A 20,086-nucleotide genomic window follows, 5' to 3' on the forward strand; every position below is an offset into this window, starting at 1 on the left:
TAAACGAACGCTTCCAACGTGCATTTAAACAAACGCTCGTATCGTGCGTTTAAACGAACTCTCCCATCGTGGGTTTGAACGAACGCCCCCATCATGCGTTGAAACGGACGCTCCCAGTTTTTGATGTTAATGACCATCCCATTCTGTTTGAATGTCTCCAAAGTTCCTACGGATACAGGACATGCATTAGCACTGATACATTCTTATGCAAATATGTCAAACCATGAATATCGGCAATGCTCAATCAGCCGAGAAAACTCTCTCCTTTTGACTTCCGCAAGGTTCAGTGTTGGGCCCGAAACAAAATACTGTATGTTATCGAAGCCGATCGGGCAGATATGTAAAATAAACTATCACTGTTTCGCCGACGGAACCCAAGCGTACCTAGTGATCCAATCTATGGCTAACTAGACTGACATAGCTATTCGCATGAAGGCTTGTCTCACTGATATTAGTGCGTTGACGATGTCAAATATGCTCAAACTAAATCAACATAAGACTGATTTGATAATGTTAACTACGCACAAAGGAATTTCAAAAATTTACTGTAAGCTTTGATGGTCTTCAGTTGTTAAAACCTTTAGCGTATTCTTTGACAAAATCGCAACATGGGAAGTCAAGTAAGTTTAATTTCAAAGTCATGTATTGCTCAAATATAGAAGATAGGACGCATTCTCTCATACATAACTGACGATGCCTGCAAAACATTAGTAAATTTACGTGTGACTTCATGCCTATGGGAATGCATTATTATATTGAATAAATGTAAACCATAAATCTGTGCTATTGTGATTTCCCGTCCATGTACCGGATTCCTAAACTTCACAGGAATCCATACAAACAACGTTTGATAGCTGGATCTGCAAAATGTACCACCAAACCTCTTTCAAAACTTTTAACTTCTATACTCACAACTGTCAAAGAGGGTCTGCAGTCCTACCACAACACTTGTTTCATCCGTAGTGTGATTAATTCAATGTGGATTTTGAAAAAAATTGAAAGATCTTTGGAGACAATCAGTTCAAGACTATTATCTGAATATAATAGCATTAAAACCTATGATTTTTCAACACTGTATACTTCTATTCTCCATACTCAGTTAAAATCCCGACTTAAAAACATTATACATCGTTGTTTTTCCAAAACAAAGTGGTACACCTAGATACAAATATATAGTTCTTGGTAGAGATTCCTCATACATTGTAAGAAATAATTGCAAATCATCTTCCAAATATACAGAGGAAGATGTTTACAAAATGCAGGAATTTTTAATCGACAACATATTTGTCCAGTGTGGTGGACGTGTTTTTCAACAGACGGTCGGCATTCCAATGTGAACAAATTGTGCTCCTTTACTTGCTGACCTATTTCTTCACTCTTATGAGGCTGACTCTATAGCTGATTTGATCAGAAAGAAAGAATATCGTTTGGCTAGATCCTTCAATCTCAGTTTCCGCTATATAGATGACATATTATCTTTAAACAATTTAAACCCTAATTTCGGGGATTTGATACATCGCATCTACCCAAAAGAACTTAAAGATAAAGGATACTACAGACACTGTGAAGTTAGCCTCATATCTTGACCTACACTTAGAAATCGATGGTAAAAGAAAGCTATTGACCAAACTTTACGACCAACGTGATGACTTTTCATTCAAAATTGGCAGCTTTCCTTTAATCTGTGGCAATATCCCTTCGGCTCCTGCGTATGGAGTGTTCATATCACAACTCATACATTATGCCAGAGCTTGCCCAAACTACGCAGACTTTTTGTATCGCGCTAGAACTCTAACAAATAGGCTTCTGGAACAGGGTTATGTTGCTACAAGATTAAAGTCATCACTACAGAAGTTACATGGTCGTCATCATGAACTCATGGATCGTTATGATGTATCAATCAGCATCATGAAAACTGATTTATTCAACGGATTATAGTTTTACCTTTCCTCGTTTGTCTACCCCGGACTTATGAGCAACTCGGCGGATGTTTCTGGAAAAGCAGAGGTCGCTTACCCTACCGGTGCACCTTGTCCATGCTCCCAGTTTTTAGTGGAGTCCGAGTTGCTCATTTACTTTTGTTACTGTGTATGTATGATTTTAGTTACTTTATGTTCTTTGTTGTGTATGTCTGTGTTTCATGTCTGGTCTTTGTCCCTGGATTACATTCTTTTGATTACCGCTATAACCTTGGTTCCCTTGATTACTTCTTCCAATGTGGAATGACTAGCACTTCGGTTACTTGAAAAAAGAATTGACAGAATATCCAGATACGGATCTCCGCTCCTTTACTGCAGCTTTAGTTAAATTTTTCAAATAATACCGGTCAAATATGTCCACAACTGTACAAGCATGCTGCAGACACGCAAGCTGTTAACGAACATGATATCTCCCAAGATCGCCTAAGGTGTTGTGTTTTTAACGATATAAATATTGCCATGCCATCTCGAATATGAACAATTTTGGTTAGTTCACATTCTGGCAGATTTGTAACAATTTCTCAATCATTCTAAAGTTTATTAAGTAAATCAGTCATGCAACAAAGCTGTAGGTACTATTGGAGTCGATAGGAAATGACAGTACAGACTCCACCTTTACGTTGTATATGTTTGCAAGTACCACGGCACGACTCAAAACTAGTTCAGAGTTTATATGGACATCGAGTTTTTCCCCAGATTAACATTTCAGCTTCATTTGTTTAGTCATGTCCTCAAATGTTATAGCTTCGACCTCTAAATAACTCAGTTTAAAGCCTTTTGTTTTAATTACATAGTAATTTATTCGGAACAGACTTCAACCAGCTTATCACAGACTGACACCACCATAACAGTTTTGGCGCATGTCTGAAATAGTCTGAATGTGTTTGAACCGGTACTTGATATGACAGACTGAACTAACTAAACAAGACTGAACACGACTAAAATGGTTACGGCCAATAATAGTCTTTACAGCTACTGAACGACTGAATTAATCTAAAAAAGAATTGTTTAGACAGGTCAAACTTGTTCAGACCGATATAGCTGTTTGAGATTTAACTTTTAAGTACTAGTTTAGCTGGAACAAAGTATATGTAATGTCTTTTACAAGTTGATTACTTGTTCCGTGAGTGAATATATTATATGTTGGCCTGTATGTAAAGTTTTCAGATATAAACTTGACAACCATCAGATCCAAATCTGATTGGATTTAGAAGAAAATGTGTTGCTCGACGTTAACAGTTTTGTGATTGCATTGTATGTATTTTTTAGGTTTGTTGTACTTATAATTGTTAAGTGAAATATTCATTAATGCAGAAAGCAATTTAAGTTATTTTTAGAACGACTTAAGATTTCGTAGATGATAGTTTCAACAAACGGTCGGCATTCCAATGGAAAGAAATTGTATTCCTTTACTTGCTCACCTTTTCCTCCGGCTTTATGAGGCTGACTGTATAACTGATCTGTTCCGAAAGAAAACATATCATTTGGCTAAATCCTGCAATATCAGTTTCCGCTATATAGATGACGTATTATCTTTAAACAATCCTAATTACGGGGATTTGACACATTGCATCTACCCCGAAGGACTTGAAATAAAGGATACAGCGGATACTTTGAAGTCAACCTCATATCATGACATACGCTTATCGATGTTAAAGGAAAATTATTGACCAAATTTTACTACAAACATGTTGACTTCTCATTCAGAATGGTCAACTTTACTTTCTTCTTTGGCAACATCTCTTCATCACCTGCGTATGGAATGTTCATATCACAACTCATCCTTTATACCAGAGCTTGCCGAAATAACACAGGCTTTGTATCGCGCTAGAACTCTAAACAAATTGCTTCTGGAACAGGGTTATATTGCCAGAAGATTGAAGTCATCACTACAGAAGTTTTATGGTCGTCATCATGAACTCGTTGATCGTCATGATGTATCCATATGTAGCATGAAAACTGATTTATTCAACAGGTCATGGTTTTTTTTTTCTTCGTCTGTCGGACTTGACTTTTGTCATGAGTAACTCAGTGAGTGTTTCTAGAAAAGCAGAGGAACCTAACCTTACCAGTTGACCTTGTCCCTGGATTACATTATGTTGATTACTGCTATAATCTTGGTTCCCTTGATTACTCTTCAACTTTATCGGGCACCTCAGATAATGACGGTACACCTGGTCAATTCTGTCAGTTTTTAGTGTAGTTTGAGTCGCTCATTTACTTGTGTTACTTTGTATGCATTATATTTGCTGTATGCTCTATGTTGTGTTTGTCTGGTTTCGTTTCAAAATCTGATCTTTGTCACCAGATAACACTATTTTGATGTCTGCTGGATAATTCTGAATGTAAATTTTTCTCATTTCTTTCAATTTTTATACCGCTTAATCGGTGTTGGAAAAATGTTCTCATCACTAGTGACTTTTTTTGTTCTCAGAGTTCGATTAGGTTAGAAATCGATTTTCGTGGACTCCATCTTGAATCGCATCGATTGCCATTATAGTTATATTTCTGTAAAATGAGAAAGGTTTGGTGTTTTCTGATCTTAAATGAGACATAGGAAGGGACTCAGGAAAATTTGAAGTGAACAAAAATCGTCTTGTTTCTTTTGTTTGGAATTTTTGCATTTGTGTGACGTCAACATGTCTCCTATGAAACGGAATCATAACGTTTCGCGCTGTTTGTTTTCATGTTTGGGTAAATTTTGCGATCCGGGCATTAGAGAAACGGAATATATACACAAAGCTTGTTGATTATGTATTTCGGACATCTCGTGATTAAAACTATAACATATATTTCACTCGATGTCAGAAATACCTTAACAAACTCGTTATCATTGTATATTCTATATTTAAGGAACCTTCCATCTAGTTTGAAATGTATCAATATGTGCTTCAAGTCATTCGACCAAAAAGTAGGAATGTTTAGTTTGATGTTTAAATAAAACATAATTATGCATGTTGCAATTAATAAACATCAAACGTTTTAATTGAATAAGAACATCTAATGTACACGTATATGAATTAAGTAAATCAACTATGACAAGGATGGAAATAAAATAAGATAAAAAACATGTTATATCAAATGTCTAGTTTAGAGTGTTATAAAGTGATTTGTGAAAAAGCACGTCACAAATTGCCATGATGGTAATGAAGTACATAATGAAGAATATATTGCACGCACACATGTAAATGTTGTAAATGTTGATCCTAACGAACACAGTTTATACTTGACATATTTGTACATTTCAATTGGTTCCAGTTTAGTGGTTATGTTGGAGTCATAACAAGGAAAAATATTTTTTTTTGTGTTAGCCATATGTTCTTTATCATTAACTTCGGTTGTAACTGGTATTTCATCGTTGACTTGTGAGAATAAAAACAATTCCCCCGCAGGACAACCTGGGAATGACCTTGGTTTAAAATGGGTGTGTGCGTTTTTAACAAGGACACATCGACAGTAAAAATGATATCACATGAATAAAAACATATTCAATTCAAAAATCTAAAAAGAAAAAAAAATGAACATGACAGGAGAAATTATGTATTTGTAATGAGCTGCATGCACCCCCCATCCCCCCCCCCACACACACACACAAACAGAGATCTTAGCAAATGTTAACTTCATTTAGTGCAGTCGCTAAATTAAGCTATTCCAAACCAATATTCTCCTGGATACGCTCTTAAACTATATTTGAAAGGATTGTATGTCAAAACTACAACGCATATTAGACAGTTTGATACAATGGAGTATTTATCCGCAAGAAGCACAGAAAAAGGTTCAAATTATCAAAATTTTCGAAAGAGAAATACTATCTGCTAACAAAGACTGTGCGATTACAAATCAGTTCGTAAGAATTATAAAACCCCGTAATCTTTCAAACATTAATAAATAGCAACACATGATGAAAACAGAAGTAAAACATGAAGCACTCAAATATTTGTGTCCTCTAGTTGTCTTGAAAATATATACAGTTTAAGGTTCTCTTCACAAACAAACTATTGAAGGGAATGTGTAAATGTTACGTTATATACCTATACAAATTTAACGAAATGGTAAAATGTTTTACCCATGAGTGTTTCTACATGTAATAACGATAGACGGTAAACTTGAAAATCAGTAAATCGTCATACTTTCTATTGAAATCAACTGACATATACCACTGTTCGAAAATATAAATTATTGTGATGCATTTTCATTAACTGAATTTCACTTTCAATATACAACATCACATTTACTGTGTAACATTACCATACTTTCAGATTGATATAATTATTATCCGAGGAATTGCTGTGGACATTATATCTTTCACATTTGTCAGAGGGATCGCATGACTTATAAACATGTTGTGATGGTATATTTGTTGGCATGAGAGTATAAGGATTATCGTACCCATCTGTCGTCAATGGAACATCATTACTAGAGGAATTGTCGTCGTCGCTACTTAGATGGTCCTGAATTTCATTTTTGATAGTGTTGATATTTATATCAGAAATCAAAGTTTCAAAAACAGTTTTGTCGACTTCCAAAGAAAAAACGTCGTTCTTATAGGCTAAAACTGTGACCTCTTCCAACAGTGAACCTCTAAGGTCATCATTTAATTCGAAGATATTTACATTTGTTTTCCATTGAAGAATGTTGTCCATTATCTTAGATTCTGAAGGTGTTTCAGCTTGTTCTGGTTGACCAAAATCAACGTTATTATGAAAATCGTAGCATTTGTCTGTTGTATGCATATCATCATCATCTTGTCTTTTATTACTAGAAGACCAATTTAGAGTGCCTTCAATTTCATCCACAGATTCATTTCTAGTTATCAAATGTATTTCATCACTCATCGATAAAAGTTGTCCAGGGGGATTTCTGGTCTCTATAGCTATGGAACTTCCAATCTGGCTTTCGATGAAATCCTCAATGTCGCTATATTCATTAATTAGTTGATTGTCCCTACTTCCGGCCTCCCTTGGAGACGCCCTTTGACTGACTATGGTTGGAGGGATGGTCAGGACGCAGTAATCTAATGTACCTATTTCATCGTAATTATACACGTTTTCCCTTCTCTCATAAGTCACCATATCTCTATGTTTTATTGGACGTAAACAACACGACATTGCTGTAACTATGATAACTACAACTCCAACAAAGCTCAAGACGACACTAGCAAAGGAGTACTTGTTGATAATTATATGCTCCTCTAAAATAATAATATATTATGTGTGATAATGTAAATGTAGATTGTGTATCATTTCATTATGTTTTCCTTTTTGTAAACTTTATTTTCATTTGTATTTGAATGCTTTGATACACCGAAAGTCATTTCTGAGTATTAAAATCCCTCAAAGAATAGTAATTGATAAAACCTTGATAAACTAATCATCGAGAATGCATAAAGTATATTGAAAGTGAACACAACGCAGGAAATACAGATACCACAAATTCCTTACATGGAACAGAGGCAAAATGGTATTGCAGTATTTTGGCGTGATCAAAACCCTCCCCATTTTTTAAAATGGCTACGGTGGAAATGAATATTACACGATTAAACAAAATACAAAATTAAGTTAAAAGGTCTGGATATTTGTTTAATACTCAATGCATATTCCTGACTCAGCCTATTACTGCTACCAATTAGGGTTGATGAGTTGTTTAGGCTAAACAATTTCATTTAATTTACATTGTAATTTTGAATTGCAAACTTTATGTATTCACATACTTACTGGTCTATTTAACTTAGCCGTATGACACCACCATTTGGATTTAAAATTCCCAATGGAAAACTGAAGCAGACTATCGAAAGAGTAATCAAGGGAACCAAGGTTATAGCGGTAATCAAAATAATATAATCCAGGGACAAAACCAGACATATAAAACAGACAGACACAACAAAGAATATAAAGCAACTAAAATCATACATACACAGTAACAAAAGTAAATGAGCAACTCGGACTCCACTAAAAACTGGGAGCGTGGACCGAGCGCACCGGTAGGGTAAGCGTCCTCTGCTTTTCTAGAAACAACCGTCGAGTTGCTCATAAAAAGTCAAGCCCGGGGTAGACAAACGAGGAAAGGTAAACTATGACCCGTTGAATAAATCACTTTTCATGATGCTGATGGATACATCATAACGATCCACGAGTTCATGATGACGACCATAAAACTTCTGTAGTGATGACTTCAAACTTGTAGCAACATATCCCTGTTACAGAAGGGATGTTGCCACAGATGAAAGGAAAGTTGACTATTCTGAATAAAAGTAATCACGTTTGTCGTAAAGTTTGGTCAATAGTTTTCCTTTACTATCGATTTCTAAGTAAAGTTCAAGATATGAGGCTGACTTCACAGTGTCTGTAGTATCCTTTATCTCAAGTTCTTTTGGATATATGCGATGTATCAAATCCCCGAAATTAGGATTGTTTAAAGATAATACGTCAACTATATAGCGGAAACTGAGATTGAAGGATCTAGCCAAACGATATTCTTTCTGATCGAATCAGCTATAAAGTCAGCCTCATAAGAGTGAAGAAATAGGTCAGCAAGTAAAGGAGCACAATTTTTTCCCATTGGAATGCCGACCATTTGTTGAAAAACACGTCCACCACACTGGACAAATATGTTGTCAATTAAAAATTCCAGCATTTTATAAACATCTTCCTCTGTATATTTGGAAGATGTTTTGGAATTATTACATACAAAGTATGAGGAATCTCAACAAAGAACTATAAATTTGTATCTAGGTGTACCATCAAAACAACGATGCATAATGTTTTTAAGTCAGGATTTTAACTGAGTATGTTAAAAATCACGAAAATTTCCCATACCATACGAAATAACATAGTTTGCAGCTGATTACACTTAAAACCTGTTGATAAAAAAAATGTATACCGACCTAACCAAGGTTATTGAGTATAACTTTTTCAATAATTAGAAACAGTCCTTGCATGCCAAGGCTATATCAGACCCCGATGTAGCAAAAAACATTGTGCTATACATGACAAATATATTGTCGTACCAGCAGACAAAGCCCAAAACAACATTGGTTATGTCTGCATAACGTTTAACACTCAATGTCTATTATCAGAGATAGACGCAGAAAATAACAACAGTCATAAAATCTATACTGCTACCACACTCTCCATTGTGGAAAACCATAAATCTGAAGCAATCCTCTTTTGGTCTCTCTACCAATGACGATGATTGTGATTTACCGTCTATGTACTGGATTCCTTAACTCCACAAGAATCCATACAAACAACGTTTCATTGCTGGATCTGCAAAATGTACCACCAAATCTCTATCAAAACTTTTAACTTCACAACTGTCAAAGAGGGTCTAAAGTCTTACCAAAACACTTGTTACTCCCATAGTGGTATTAATTTAATGTGGATCCTGAAAAAATCGAAAGATCTTCTTGAGACAATCAGTTTCAGAGTATTATCTGACTATAGTAATATTAAAACGTATGATTTTTCAACACTGTATACTTTATTCCCCATACTCAGTTAAAATCCCGACCTAAAAAACATTATACGTCGTTGTTTTTTTTTCCAAAAAAAAGATGGTACATCTAGATACAAATATATAGTTCTTCGTACAGATTCTTCATACTTTTTTAGAAAAAATCCAAATCATTTTCCAAATATACAGAGGAAGATTTTGACATAATGGTGAAAGTTTTAATCGATAACATATTTGTCCAGTGCGGTGGACATGTTTTTCAACAAGCGGTTGGCATTCCAATGGGAAAAAATTGTGCTCCTTCACTTGCTGACCTATTCCTTCACTCTTATGAGACTGACTATAGCTGATCTGATGCGGAAGAAAGAATATCGTTTGGCTAGATCCTTTAATTTCATTTTCCGCTACATAGATGGCGTATTATCTTAAAATAATCCTAATTTCTGAGATTTGATACATCGCATCTACCCAAAGAACTTCAGATAAAAGATGCTACAAACACTGTGAAGTCGGCCGCATTTCTTGACCTACACTTATAATTCGATGGTAAAGGAAAACTATTGACCAAACTTTACGACAAACGTGATGACTTTTCATTCAGAATTGTCAATTTTCCTTTCATCTGTGGTAATATCCCTTCAGCACCTGCGTATGGAGTGTTTATATCACAACTCATACGTGATGCCAGAGTTTGCCGAAAGTACGCAGACTTTTTGTATCGCGCTAGAACTCCAAAAATAGGCTTCTGGAACAGGGTTATGTTGCTTCAAGATGGAAGTCATCACTAAAAATGTTACGGTCGTCATCATGAACTTGGGATCGCTACGGTTATCCATCTCCGCCATGAAAACTGATTTGTTCAACGTGTCATAGTTTTCCTTTCCTCTTTTGTCTACCAAAGACATACTAAAGACGGAATGTGTTAAAAACCTATCTGATGTTCAAATCAAAAAGACTTTTTTTGATTGGCCGTTTTAATATTGGGGTAACAACAGTACGTAAACATAATCCCGATAACGTTTCTATACTGATGAGAATTGTCAGAATGCTTTTGGTTCAAGGCGATTTTCCATTGAAGAATTATTTGCTCCACAGCAGATTACTAGCTTTTTTCTAGACACTGTCGCACGAATGGGGCTGTGAGAGAGCAGATAATCTCTGACATTCAGAACAATTGACTTAGCAATGCATAGAAAGTTGGATCATGTAGAAAGAAAAATACCTATTATCCACCTGATAAGAGTAAATGAGCGTTTGATCACTATGAGAAAGCTAAACATGGAAATTGTGATAACAATGGAAATTTTTTATTTCATTTTTTTCTTGTAAAAAAGTGATAAAATTACCATGTTTATCCACAATTTGCATCTTTTTTAGAACATAATATACTGTTAGATGAACTGTATGGTTACTAAACTTCATTCAATGCAAGTTGATGAAGAATTGTGGTTAGTTGCTAATGATTTCCATAATGATCAAGCTTTAATTTATTATTGTCATAGAGTGTAAAACAAATTATCACTAGGCCGTACAAATATTACTAAACAACATAATGACTGACATTACCATACACAGTCGTTTTCTTGACTAATTTTGTCTACCACAACGGTAAAACATGTTACATCAGTCATTTTTTGTCAATCTGAACAACATAAAATGTTTATGTAGACACTTTTCAGATAAGATTACTAAAAAAATGTCGAGGTCAACGTTTATTGGGTTGAGTTAGACAAAAATGTCTACGTCAACATTGTCTGCGCTGTGGTAGACAAAATGTATCAAACTAAACACACTAGACATTCTGTGTGCTACTTCATTCTAAATTCACGTTGATGTTTTCAGACAACATATTTAAGTGTTGAGTTAGACAAATTGTGTGTTATATGAACATTTTAAGTGTTGATATGGTCAACATATGTGACATGTATCGAAGGCAAATATGAAAAATTCCCAACAAAATATGTTTAAAGATATACACGATTCAACACACAATATACAATGTACAAGTGCAACAAAACCAAACAAAAGTATAATATTTTCTTTTTAAACTTCGCAATGAAATTTTACAAAAAAATCAGACTTATAGTAGACTGTTCTACATATATGCTATATGCAAGTCATATAAAAAAGTTTTGCATTTCAAAAATGTAACCTAATACGATGGTGAACCGGTTGAATGCAATTGTTTGTTTTTTTTTTCAAATTGGACGAAATTGTCGAATTTTCTAAAACCCTTTATAATTAAAACGATATTTCTCAGTTGTTCTTTTTGTAGGTTAAACTTTAAAAGTTGAAGTTTCAACAAAAACATCTTATTATGCCCAATTAAGAAATTCTAATTTTGGACACCGTACATGTTGTTACATTTTATATTTAAACATATGTTTTCATTGAAATTATCATTTTATTGATTCATTTTGCTATTTTAATAGAATAAAGTAATGAAATATTGCAAAATATGTTTTGTTTTTTTTTCTTTTGGTTAATTTTGCCAACATAAATGTTGCTATGGTAACATAAATTGTTTTTGAAAATCATAATGACCCTCAAAGTACTTGCTATTCCAAAGGGAATATTTAATAGGAAAATGAGAAAATTCCGAGAGATGTCATTTTTTATTGATTTGTCGATTTGTAAGTGGTTACAAAGAATTGCTCTTAAGTAAGTAATTTTAGGTCCTCATATCAATTAAAAGTGCTCGCACTCGTACATTTTGCAAGAATATGACATTTTTTGAAGAATTTTGACGAAAATATATGTTTTTATTCATCCATATAATAGTTATATTAAGAAAATTAAAAAAAAAACTTTTAGTCAATAGTTTTAGACTATTATGGAAAATAAAACTAATGACATTCATACATATTGCAGATTTTTTTTAATGTGTACCTAAATAAAGGTGTCACAGTCACTAATATGAAAATAACATTTTTTTTATATAAGACCATGAAGGTAAATTGAAAGTTTCACACTCATATTTTATTTTATTTTATGAGTGTGAACACATTCAATTTACCTTAATGGTCTTATATAAAAAAATGAAGGTTAATTGAAAGTGTCCACACTCATATTCGTTGTTGAAGTTGGCATTTTGAATTATTTTGACCGTAATATTTCGGTATCAGCCAACCATTAAAAGCCAAAAATGTCAATTTTAATCAGAATGATTTGTGATCCTTATGTTACGAAAAGTAGTTTTCATTCAAAATGTACTTTGTCAATCTCGAACTTCGTAAGAAGTACTAAAGATCTGAAAGTTACAACGTTTCGGTTACCACTTTCGCTCTTGGAAACATTTTCTTTATTTCTAGAACCAATTAACTAGAAATATCAGATTTGTATCTTGGCACACACATCATCAAAGTAAGGACCCATGCGATAATTTCTTTCATTTCTTCTTTCTTTCTTTCTTTCTTTACTTGTAATCACTGTCACCACTTGCCAAAGGCATATTTGGATACAAAATTAAACAAACATTTACATTTCAAGCTACATATAAACATGTGTATGCATATAATAACTTTTTTATGCCAGAATTTAGTCATAATATACCTAGCAATATTAATGGGCATATTTTGAGACAGTAAAGAGCGCACTCTACTCACATAAGTACCTATTGAGAATATAATCCATGACCCGTATCAGGGTTAGCTGCCACTTTACCAACGGAGCCAAGATGAAACGTTACAGCTAATTTTAAAACTCAGTATTCATATTGAACCCGTTAGAGTTCTCAAGCCATCTGTCACTTGTTTACTAGACGCCTTTGATATGTATCTATGATTTAAATTTAAGTTATCATAACTAAATACACGTACAACGACCTACTTTACGTCATTTACTCCTTCTTCAAATAAAATAAAATGGTATGACACGGTACCTTTCCGTTAGAGATTAACCTTTTTCAAACACAAGTACTTGTCTTAAACTAGGTTGTACAGGTTGTATCAGTATGTTTTTTTTCAACTGAAGGTTTCGCTCAGTTTGAGCAAATGATCGGTTTACCCGGGTTCAATGCATATATATAAAGGAATCTACCAACAAGCAAACTTAACTTTAAAGCATAGAAGAAGGTCATTTGTTGACTGAAAATTTTGCTTATTATATATTTTATTTTAGTGTATTAACATCTTTATCGGTATCGTACAATCCTTTAGACTTTATATTTATTAAACAATAATATTTCCTGTATACAAATCTATATCTTAAGGAAACCCGTCATTATTCGTTTACTTAGAACAACTAAATCAATCCGAATTTAGAGCAATAACTCTTAGAAGACAAATTCCTTATATATACGGATGAATCATCAATGATGTTTCTGTTTACTGTCGTAACATTGTAAACACGGATGAATCATCAATGATGTTTCTGTTTACTGTCGTAACATTGTAAACACGGACGAGTCATCAATGATGTTTCTGTTTACTGTCGTAACATTGTAAACACGGACGAATCATCAATGATGTTTCTGTTTACTGTCGTAACATTGTAAACACGGACGAATCATCAATGATGTTTCTGTTTACTGTCGTAACATTGTAAACACGGACGAATCATCAATGATGTTTCTGTTTACTGTCGTAACATTGTAAACACGGACGAATCATCAATGATGTTTCTGTTTACTGTCGTAACATTGTAAACACGGATGAATCATCAATGATGTTTCTGTTTACTGTCGTAACATTGTAAACACGGACGAATCATCAATGATGTTTCTGTTTACTGTCGTAACATTGTAAACACGGATGAGTCATCAATGAGGTTTCTGTTTACTGTCGTAACATTGTAAACACGGATGAGTCATCAATGATGTTTCTGTTTACTGTCGTAACATTGTAAACACGGACGAGTCATCAATGATGTTTCTGTTTACTGTCGTAACATTGTAAACACGGACGAGCCATCAATGATGTTTCTGTTTACTGTCGTAACATTGTAAACACGGACGAGTCATCAATGATGTTTCTGTTTACTGTCGTAACATTGTAAACACGGACGAGCCATCAATGATGTTTCTGTTTACTGTCGTAACATTGTAAACACGGACGAGCCATCAATGATGTTTCTGTTTACTGTCGTAACATTGTAAACACGGACGAGTCATCAATGATGTTTCTGTTTACTGTCGTAACATTGTAAACACGGACGAGTCATCAATGATGTTTCTGTTTACTGTCGTAACATTGTAAACACGGACGAGTCATCAATGATGTTTCTGTTTACTGTCGTAACATTGTAAACACGGACGAGCCATCAATGATGTTTCTGTTTACTGTCGTAACATTGTAAACACGGACGAGTCATCAATGATGTTTCTGTTTACTGTCGTAACATTGTAAACACGGACGAGCCATCAATGATGTTTCTGTTTACTGTCGTAACATTGTAAACACGGACGAGTCATCAATGATGTTTCTGTTTACTGTCGTAACACTGTAAACACGGACGAGTCATCAATGATGTTTCTGTTTACTGTCGTAACACTGTAAACACGGACGAGTCATCAATGATGTTTCTGTTTACTGTCGTAACACTGTAAACACGGACGAGTCATCAATGATGTTTCTGTTTACTGTCGTAACACTGTAAACACGGACGAGTCATCAATGATGTTTCTGTTTACTGTCGTAACACTGTAAACACGGACGAGTCATCAATGATGTTTCTGTTTACTGTCGTAACATTGTAAACACGGACGAGTCATCAATGATGTTTCTGTTTACTGTCGTAACATTGTAAACACGGACGAGTCATCAATGATGTTTCTGTTTACTGTCGTAACATTGTAAACACGGACGAGTCATCAATGATGTTTCTGTTTACTGTCGTAACATTGTAAACACGGACGAGTCATCAATGATGTTTCTGTTTACTGTCGTAACATTGTAAACACGGACGAGTCATCAATGATGTTTCTGTTTACTGTCGTAACATTGTAAACACGGACGAGTCATCAATGATGTTTCTGTTTACTGTCGTAACATTGTAAACACGGACGATTCATCAATGATGTTTCTGTTTAATGTCGTAACATTGTAAACACGGACGAAACATCAATGATGTTTCTGTTTACTGTCGTAACATTGTAAACACGGACGAGTCATCAATGATGTTTCTGTTTACTGTCGTAACATTGTAAACACGGACGAGTCATCAATGATGTTTCTGTTTACTGTCGTAACATTGTAAACACGGACGAATCATCAATGATGTTTCTGTTTACTGTCGTAACATTGTAAACACGGACGAGTCATCAATGATGTTTCTGTTTACTGTCGTAACATTGTAAACACGGACGAATCATCAATGATGTTTCTGTTTACTGTCGTAACATTGTAAACACGGACGAGTCATCAATGATGTTTCTGTTTACTGTCGTAACATTGTAAACACGGACGAGTCATCAATGATGTTTCTGTTTACTGTCGTAACATTGTAAACACGGACGAGTCATCAATGATGTTTCTGTTTACTGTCGTAACATTGTAAACACGGATGAATCATCAATGATGTTTCTGTTTACTGTCGTAACATTGTAAACACGGATGAATCATCAATGATGTTTCTGTTTACTGTCGTAACATTGTAAACACGGATGAATCATCAATGATGTTTCTGTTTACTGTCGTAACATTGTAAACACGGATGAGTCATCAATGATGTTTCTGTTTACTGTCGTAACATTGTAAACACGGACGAGTCATCAATGATGTTTCTGTTTACTGTCGTAACATTGTAAACACGGACGAGTCATCAATGATGTTTCTGTTTACTGTCGTAACATTGTAAACACGGACGAGTCATCAATGATGTTTCTGTTTACTGTCGTAACATTGTAAACACGGACGAGTCATCAATGATGTTTCTGTTTACTGTCGTAACATTGTAAACACGGACGAGTCATCAATGATGTTTCTGTTTACTGTCGTAACATTGTAAACACGGACGAGTCATCAATGATGTTTCTGTTTACTGTCGTAACATTGTAAACACGGACGAGTCATCAATGATGTTTCTGTTTACTGTCGTAACATTGTAAACACGGATGAATCATCAATGATGTTTCTGTTTACTGTCGTAACATTGTAAACACGGATGAATCATCAATGATGTTTCTGTTTACTCTCGTAACATTGTAAACACGGATGAATCATCAATGATGTTTCTGTTTACTGTCGTAACATTGTAAACACGGATGAATCATCAATGATGTTTCTGTTTACTGTCGTAACATTGTAAACACGGATGAATCATCAATGATGTTTCTGTTTACTGTCGTAACATTGTAAACACGGACGAGCCATCAATGATGTTTCTGTTTACTGTCGTAACATTGTAAACACGGATGAATCATCAATGATGTTTCTGTTTACTGTCGTAACATTGTAAACACGGATGAATCATCAATGATGTTTCTGTTTACTGTCGTAACATTGTAAACACGGATGAATCATCAATGATGTTACTGTTTACTGTCGTAACATTGTAAACACGGACGAGCCATCAATGATGTTTCTGTTTACTGTCGTAACATTGTAAACACGGATGAATCATCAATGATGTTTCTGTTTACTGTCGTAACATTGTAAACACGGACGAGCCATCAATGATGTTTCTGTTTACTGTCGTAACATTGTAAACACGGACGAATCATCAATGATGTTTCTGTTTACTGTCGTAACATTGTAAACACGGATGAATCATCAATGATGTTTCTGTTTACTGTCGTAACATTGTAAACACGGACGAGTCATCAATGATGTTTCTGTTTACTGTCGTAACATTGTAAACACGGACGAGTCATCAATGATGTTTCTGTTTACTGTCGTAACATTGTAAACACGGATGAATCATCAATGATGTTTCTGTTTACTGTCGTAACATTGTAAACACGGACGAATCATCAATGATGTTTCTGTTTACTGTCGTAACATTGTAAACACGGACGAGTCATCAATGATGTTTCTGTTTACTGTCGTAACATTGTAAACACGGACGAGTCATCAATGATGTTTCTGTTTACTGTCGTAACATTGTAAACACGGACGAGTCATCAATGATGTTTCTGTTTACTGTCGTAACATTGTAAACACGGACGAGTCATCAATGATGTTTCTGTTTACTGTCGTAACATTGTAAACACGGACGAGTCATCAATGATGTTTCTGTTTACTGTCGTAACATTGTAAACACGGACGAGTCATCAATGATGTTTCTGTTTACTGTCGTAACATTGTAAACACGGACGAGTCATCAATGATGTTTCTGTTTACTGTCGTAACATTGTAAACACGGACGAGCCATCAATGATGTTTCTGTTTACTGTCGTAACATTGTAAACACGGACGAGTCATCAATGATGTTTCTGTTTACTGTCGTAACATTGTAAACACGGACGAGTCATCAATGATGTTTCTGTTTACTGTCGTAACATTGTAAACACGGATGAATCATCAATGATGTTTCTGTTTACTGTCGTAACATTGTAAACACGGATGAATCATCAATGATGTTTCTGTTTACTGTCGTAACATTGTAAACACGGACGAGTCATCAATGATGTTTCTGTTTACTGTCGTAACATTGTAAACACGGACGAATCATCAATGATGTTTCTGTTTACTGTCGTAACATTGTAAACACGGATGAATCATCAATGATGTTTCTGTTTACTGTCGTAACATTGTAAACACGGATGAATCATCAATGATGTTTCTGTTTACTGTCGTAACATTGTAAACACGGACGAGTCATCAATGATGTTTCTGTTTACTGTCGTAACATTGTAAACACGGACGAGTCATCAATGATGTTTCTGTTTACTGTCGTAACATTGTAAACACGGACGAGTCATCAATGATGTTTCTGTTTACTGTCGTAACATTGTAAACACGGACGAGTCATCAATGATGTTTCTGTTTACTGTCGTAACATTGTAAACACGGACGAGCCATCAATGATGTTTCTGTTTACTGTCGTAACATTGTAAACACGGACGAGCCATCAATGATGTTTCTGTTTACTGTCGTAACATTGTAAACACGGACGAGTCATCAATGATGTTTCTGTTTACTGTCGTAACATTGTAAACACGGACGAGTCATCAATGATGTTTCTGTTTACTGTCGTAACATTGTAAACACGGACGAGTCATCAATGATGTTTCTGTTTACTGTCGTAACATTGTAAACACGGACGAGTCATCAATGATGTTTCTGTTTACTGTCGTAACATTGTAAACACGGACGAGTCATCAATGATGTTTCTGTTTACTGTCGTAACATTGTAAACACGGACGAGTCATCAATGATGTTTCTGTTTACTGTCGTAACATTGTAAACACGGACGAGTCATCAATGATGTTTCTGTTTACTGTCGTAACATTGTAAACACGGACGAGTCATCAATGATGTTTCTGTTTACTGTCGTAACATTGTAAACACGGACGAGTCATCAATGATGTTTCTGTTTACTGTCGTAACATTGTAAACACGGACGATTCATCAATGATGTTTCTGTTTACTGTCGTAACATTGTAAACACGGATGAAACATCAATGATGTTTCTGTTTACTGTCGTAACATTGTAAACACGGACGAGTCATCAATGATGTTTCTGTTTACTGTCGTAACATTGTAAACACGGACGAGTCACCAATGATGTTTCTGTTTACTGTCGTAACATTGTAAACACGGACGAATCATCAATGATGTTTCTGTTTACTGTCGTAACATTGTAAACACGGACGAGTCATCAATGATGTTTCTGTTTACTGTCGTAACATTGTAAACACGGACGAATCATCAATGATGTTTCTGTTTACTGTCGTAACATTGTAAACACGGACGAGTCATCAATGATGTTTCTGTTTACTGTCGTAACATTGTAAACACGGACGAGTCATCAATGATGTTTCTGTTTACTGTCGTAACATTGTAAACACGGATGAATCATCAATGATGTTTCTGTTTACTGTCGTAACATTGTAAACACGGATGAATCATCAATGATGTTTCTGTTTACTGTCGTAACATTGTAAACACGGACGAGTCATCAATGATGTTTCTGTTTACTGTCGTAACATTGTAAACACGGACGAGTCATCTATGATGTTTCTGTTTACTGTCGTAACATTGTAAACACGGACGAGTCATCAATGATGTTTCTGTTTACTGTCGTAACATTGTAAACACGGACGAGTCATCAATGATGTTTCTGTTTACTGTCGTAACATTGTAAACACGGACGAGTCATCAATGATGTTTCTGTTTACTGTCGTAACATTGTAAACACGGACGAATCATCAATGATGTTTCTGTTTACTGTCGTAACATTGTAAACACGGATGAATCATCAATGATGTTTCTGTTTACTGTCGTAACATTGTAAACACGGATGAATCATCAATGATGTTTCTGTTTACTGTCGTAACATTGTAAACACGGACGAGCCATCAATGATGTTTCTGTTTACTGTCGTAACATTGTAAACACGGACGAGTCATCAATGATGTTTCTGTTTACTGTCGTGACATTGTAAACACGGACGAGTCATCAATGATGTTTCTGTTTACTGTCGTAACATTGTAAACACGGATGAATCATCAATGATGTTTCTGTTTACTGTCGTAACATTGTAAACACGGATGA

The 20,086-nt window shown here is 34.9% G+C and overlaps 1 protein-coding gene across 1 annotated transcript; it reads right to left on the reverse strand.

Annotated features, from left to right (window-relative positions):
* Nucleotides 1–5,544: 5,544 nt before the first annotated feature.
* On the reverse strand, nucleotides 5,545–13,157 carry LOC148597560 (uncharacterized). The gene is made up of 2 exons (XM_088564205.1): nucleotides 13,045–13,157; nucleotides 5,545–7,170 (listed from the first exon to the last, which is right to left on the reverse strand). Exon 2 carries the CDS (start codon nucleotides 7,085–7,087, stop codon nucleotides 6,224–6,226), a length of 864 nt encoding a protein of 287 aa, XP_088420331.1. The 5' UTR covers nucleotides 7,088–7,170; nucleotides 13,045–13,157; the 3' UTR covers nucleotides 5,545–6,223.
* Between the last annotated feature and the right edge of the window lie 6,929 nt (nucleotides 13,158–20,086).

The sequence above is a fragment of the Perna viridis genome, chromosome 15 (genome assembly GCF_037379345.1).
Source record: "Perna viridis isolate PV_CMFRI_1.1 ecotype Kerala chromosome 15, ASM3737934v1, whole genome shotgun sequence".
Lineage (NCBI taxonomy): Eukaryota > Metazoa > Mollusca > Bivalvia > Mytilida > Mytilidae > Perna > Perna viridis.

What these genes read in the sequence shown, in the direction of transcription:
- LOC148597560 (XM_088564205.1), bottom strand. Translation starts at nt 7,087, where the DNA reads ATGTCGTGTTGTTTACGTCCAATAAAACATAGAGATATGGTGACTTAT.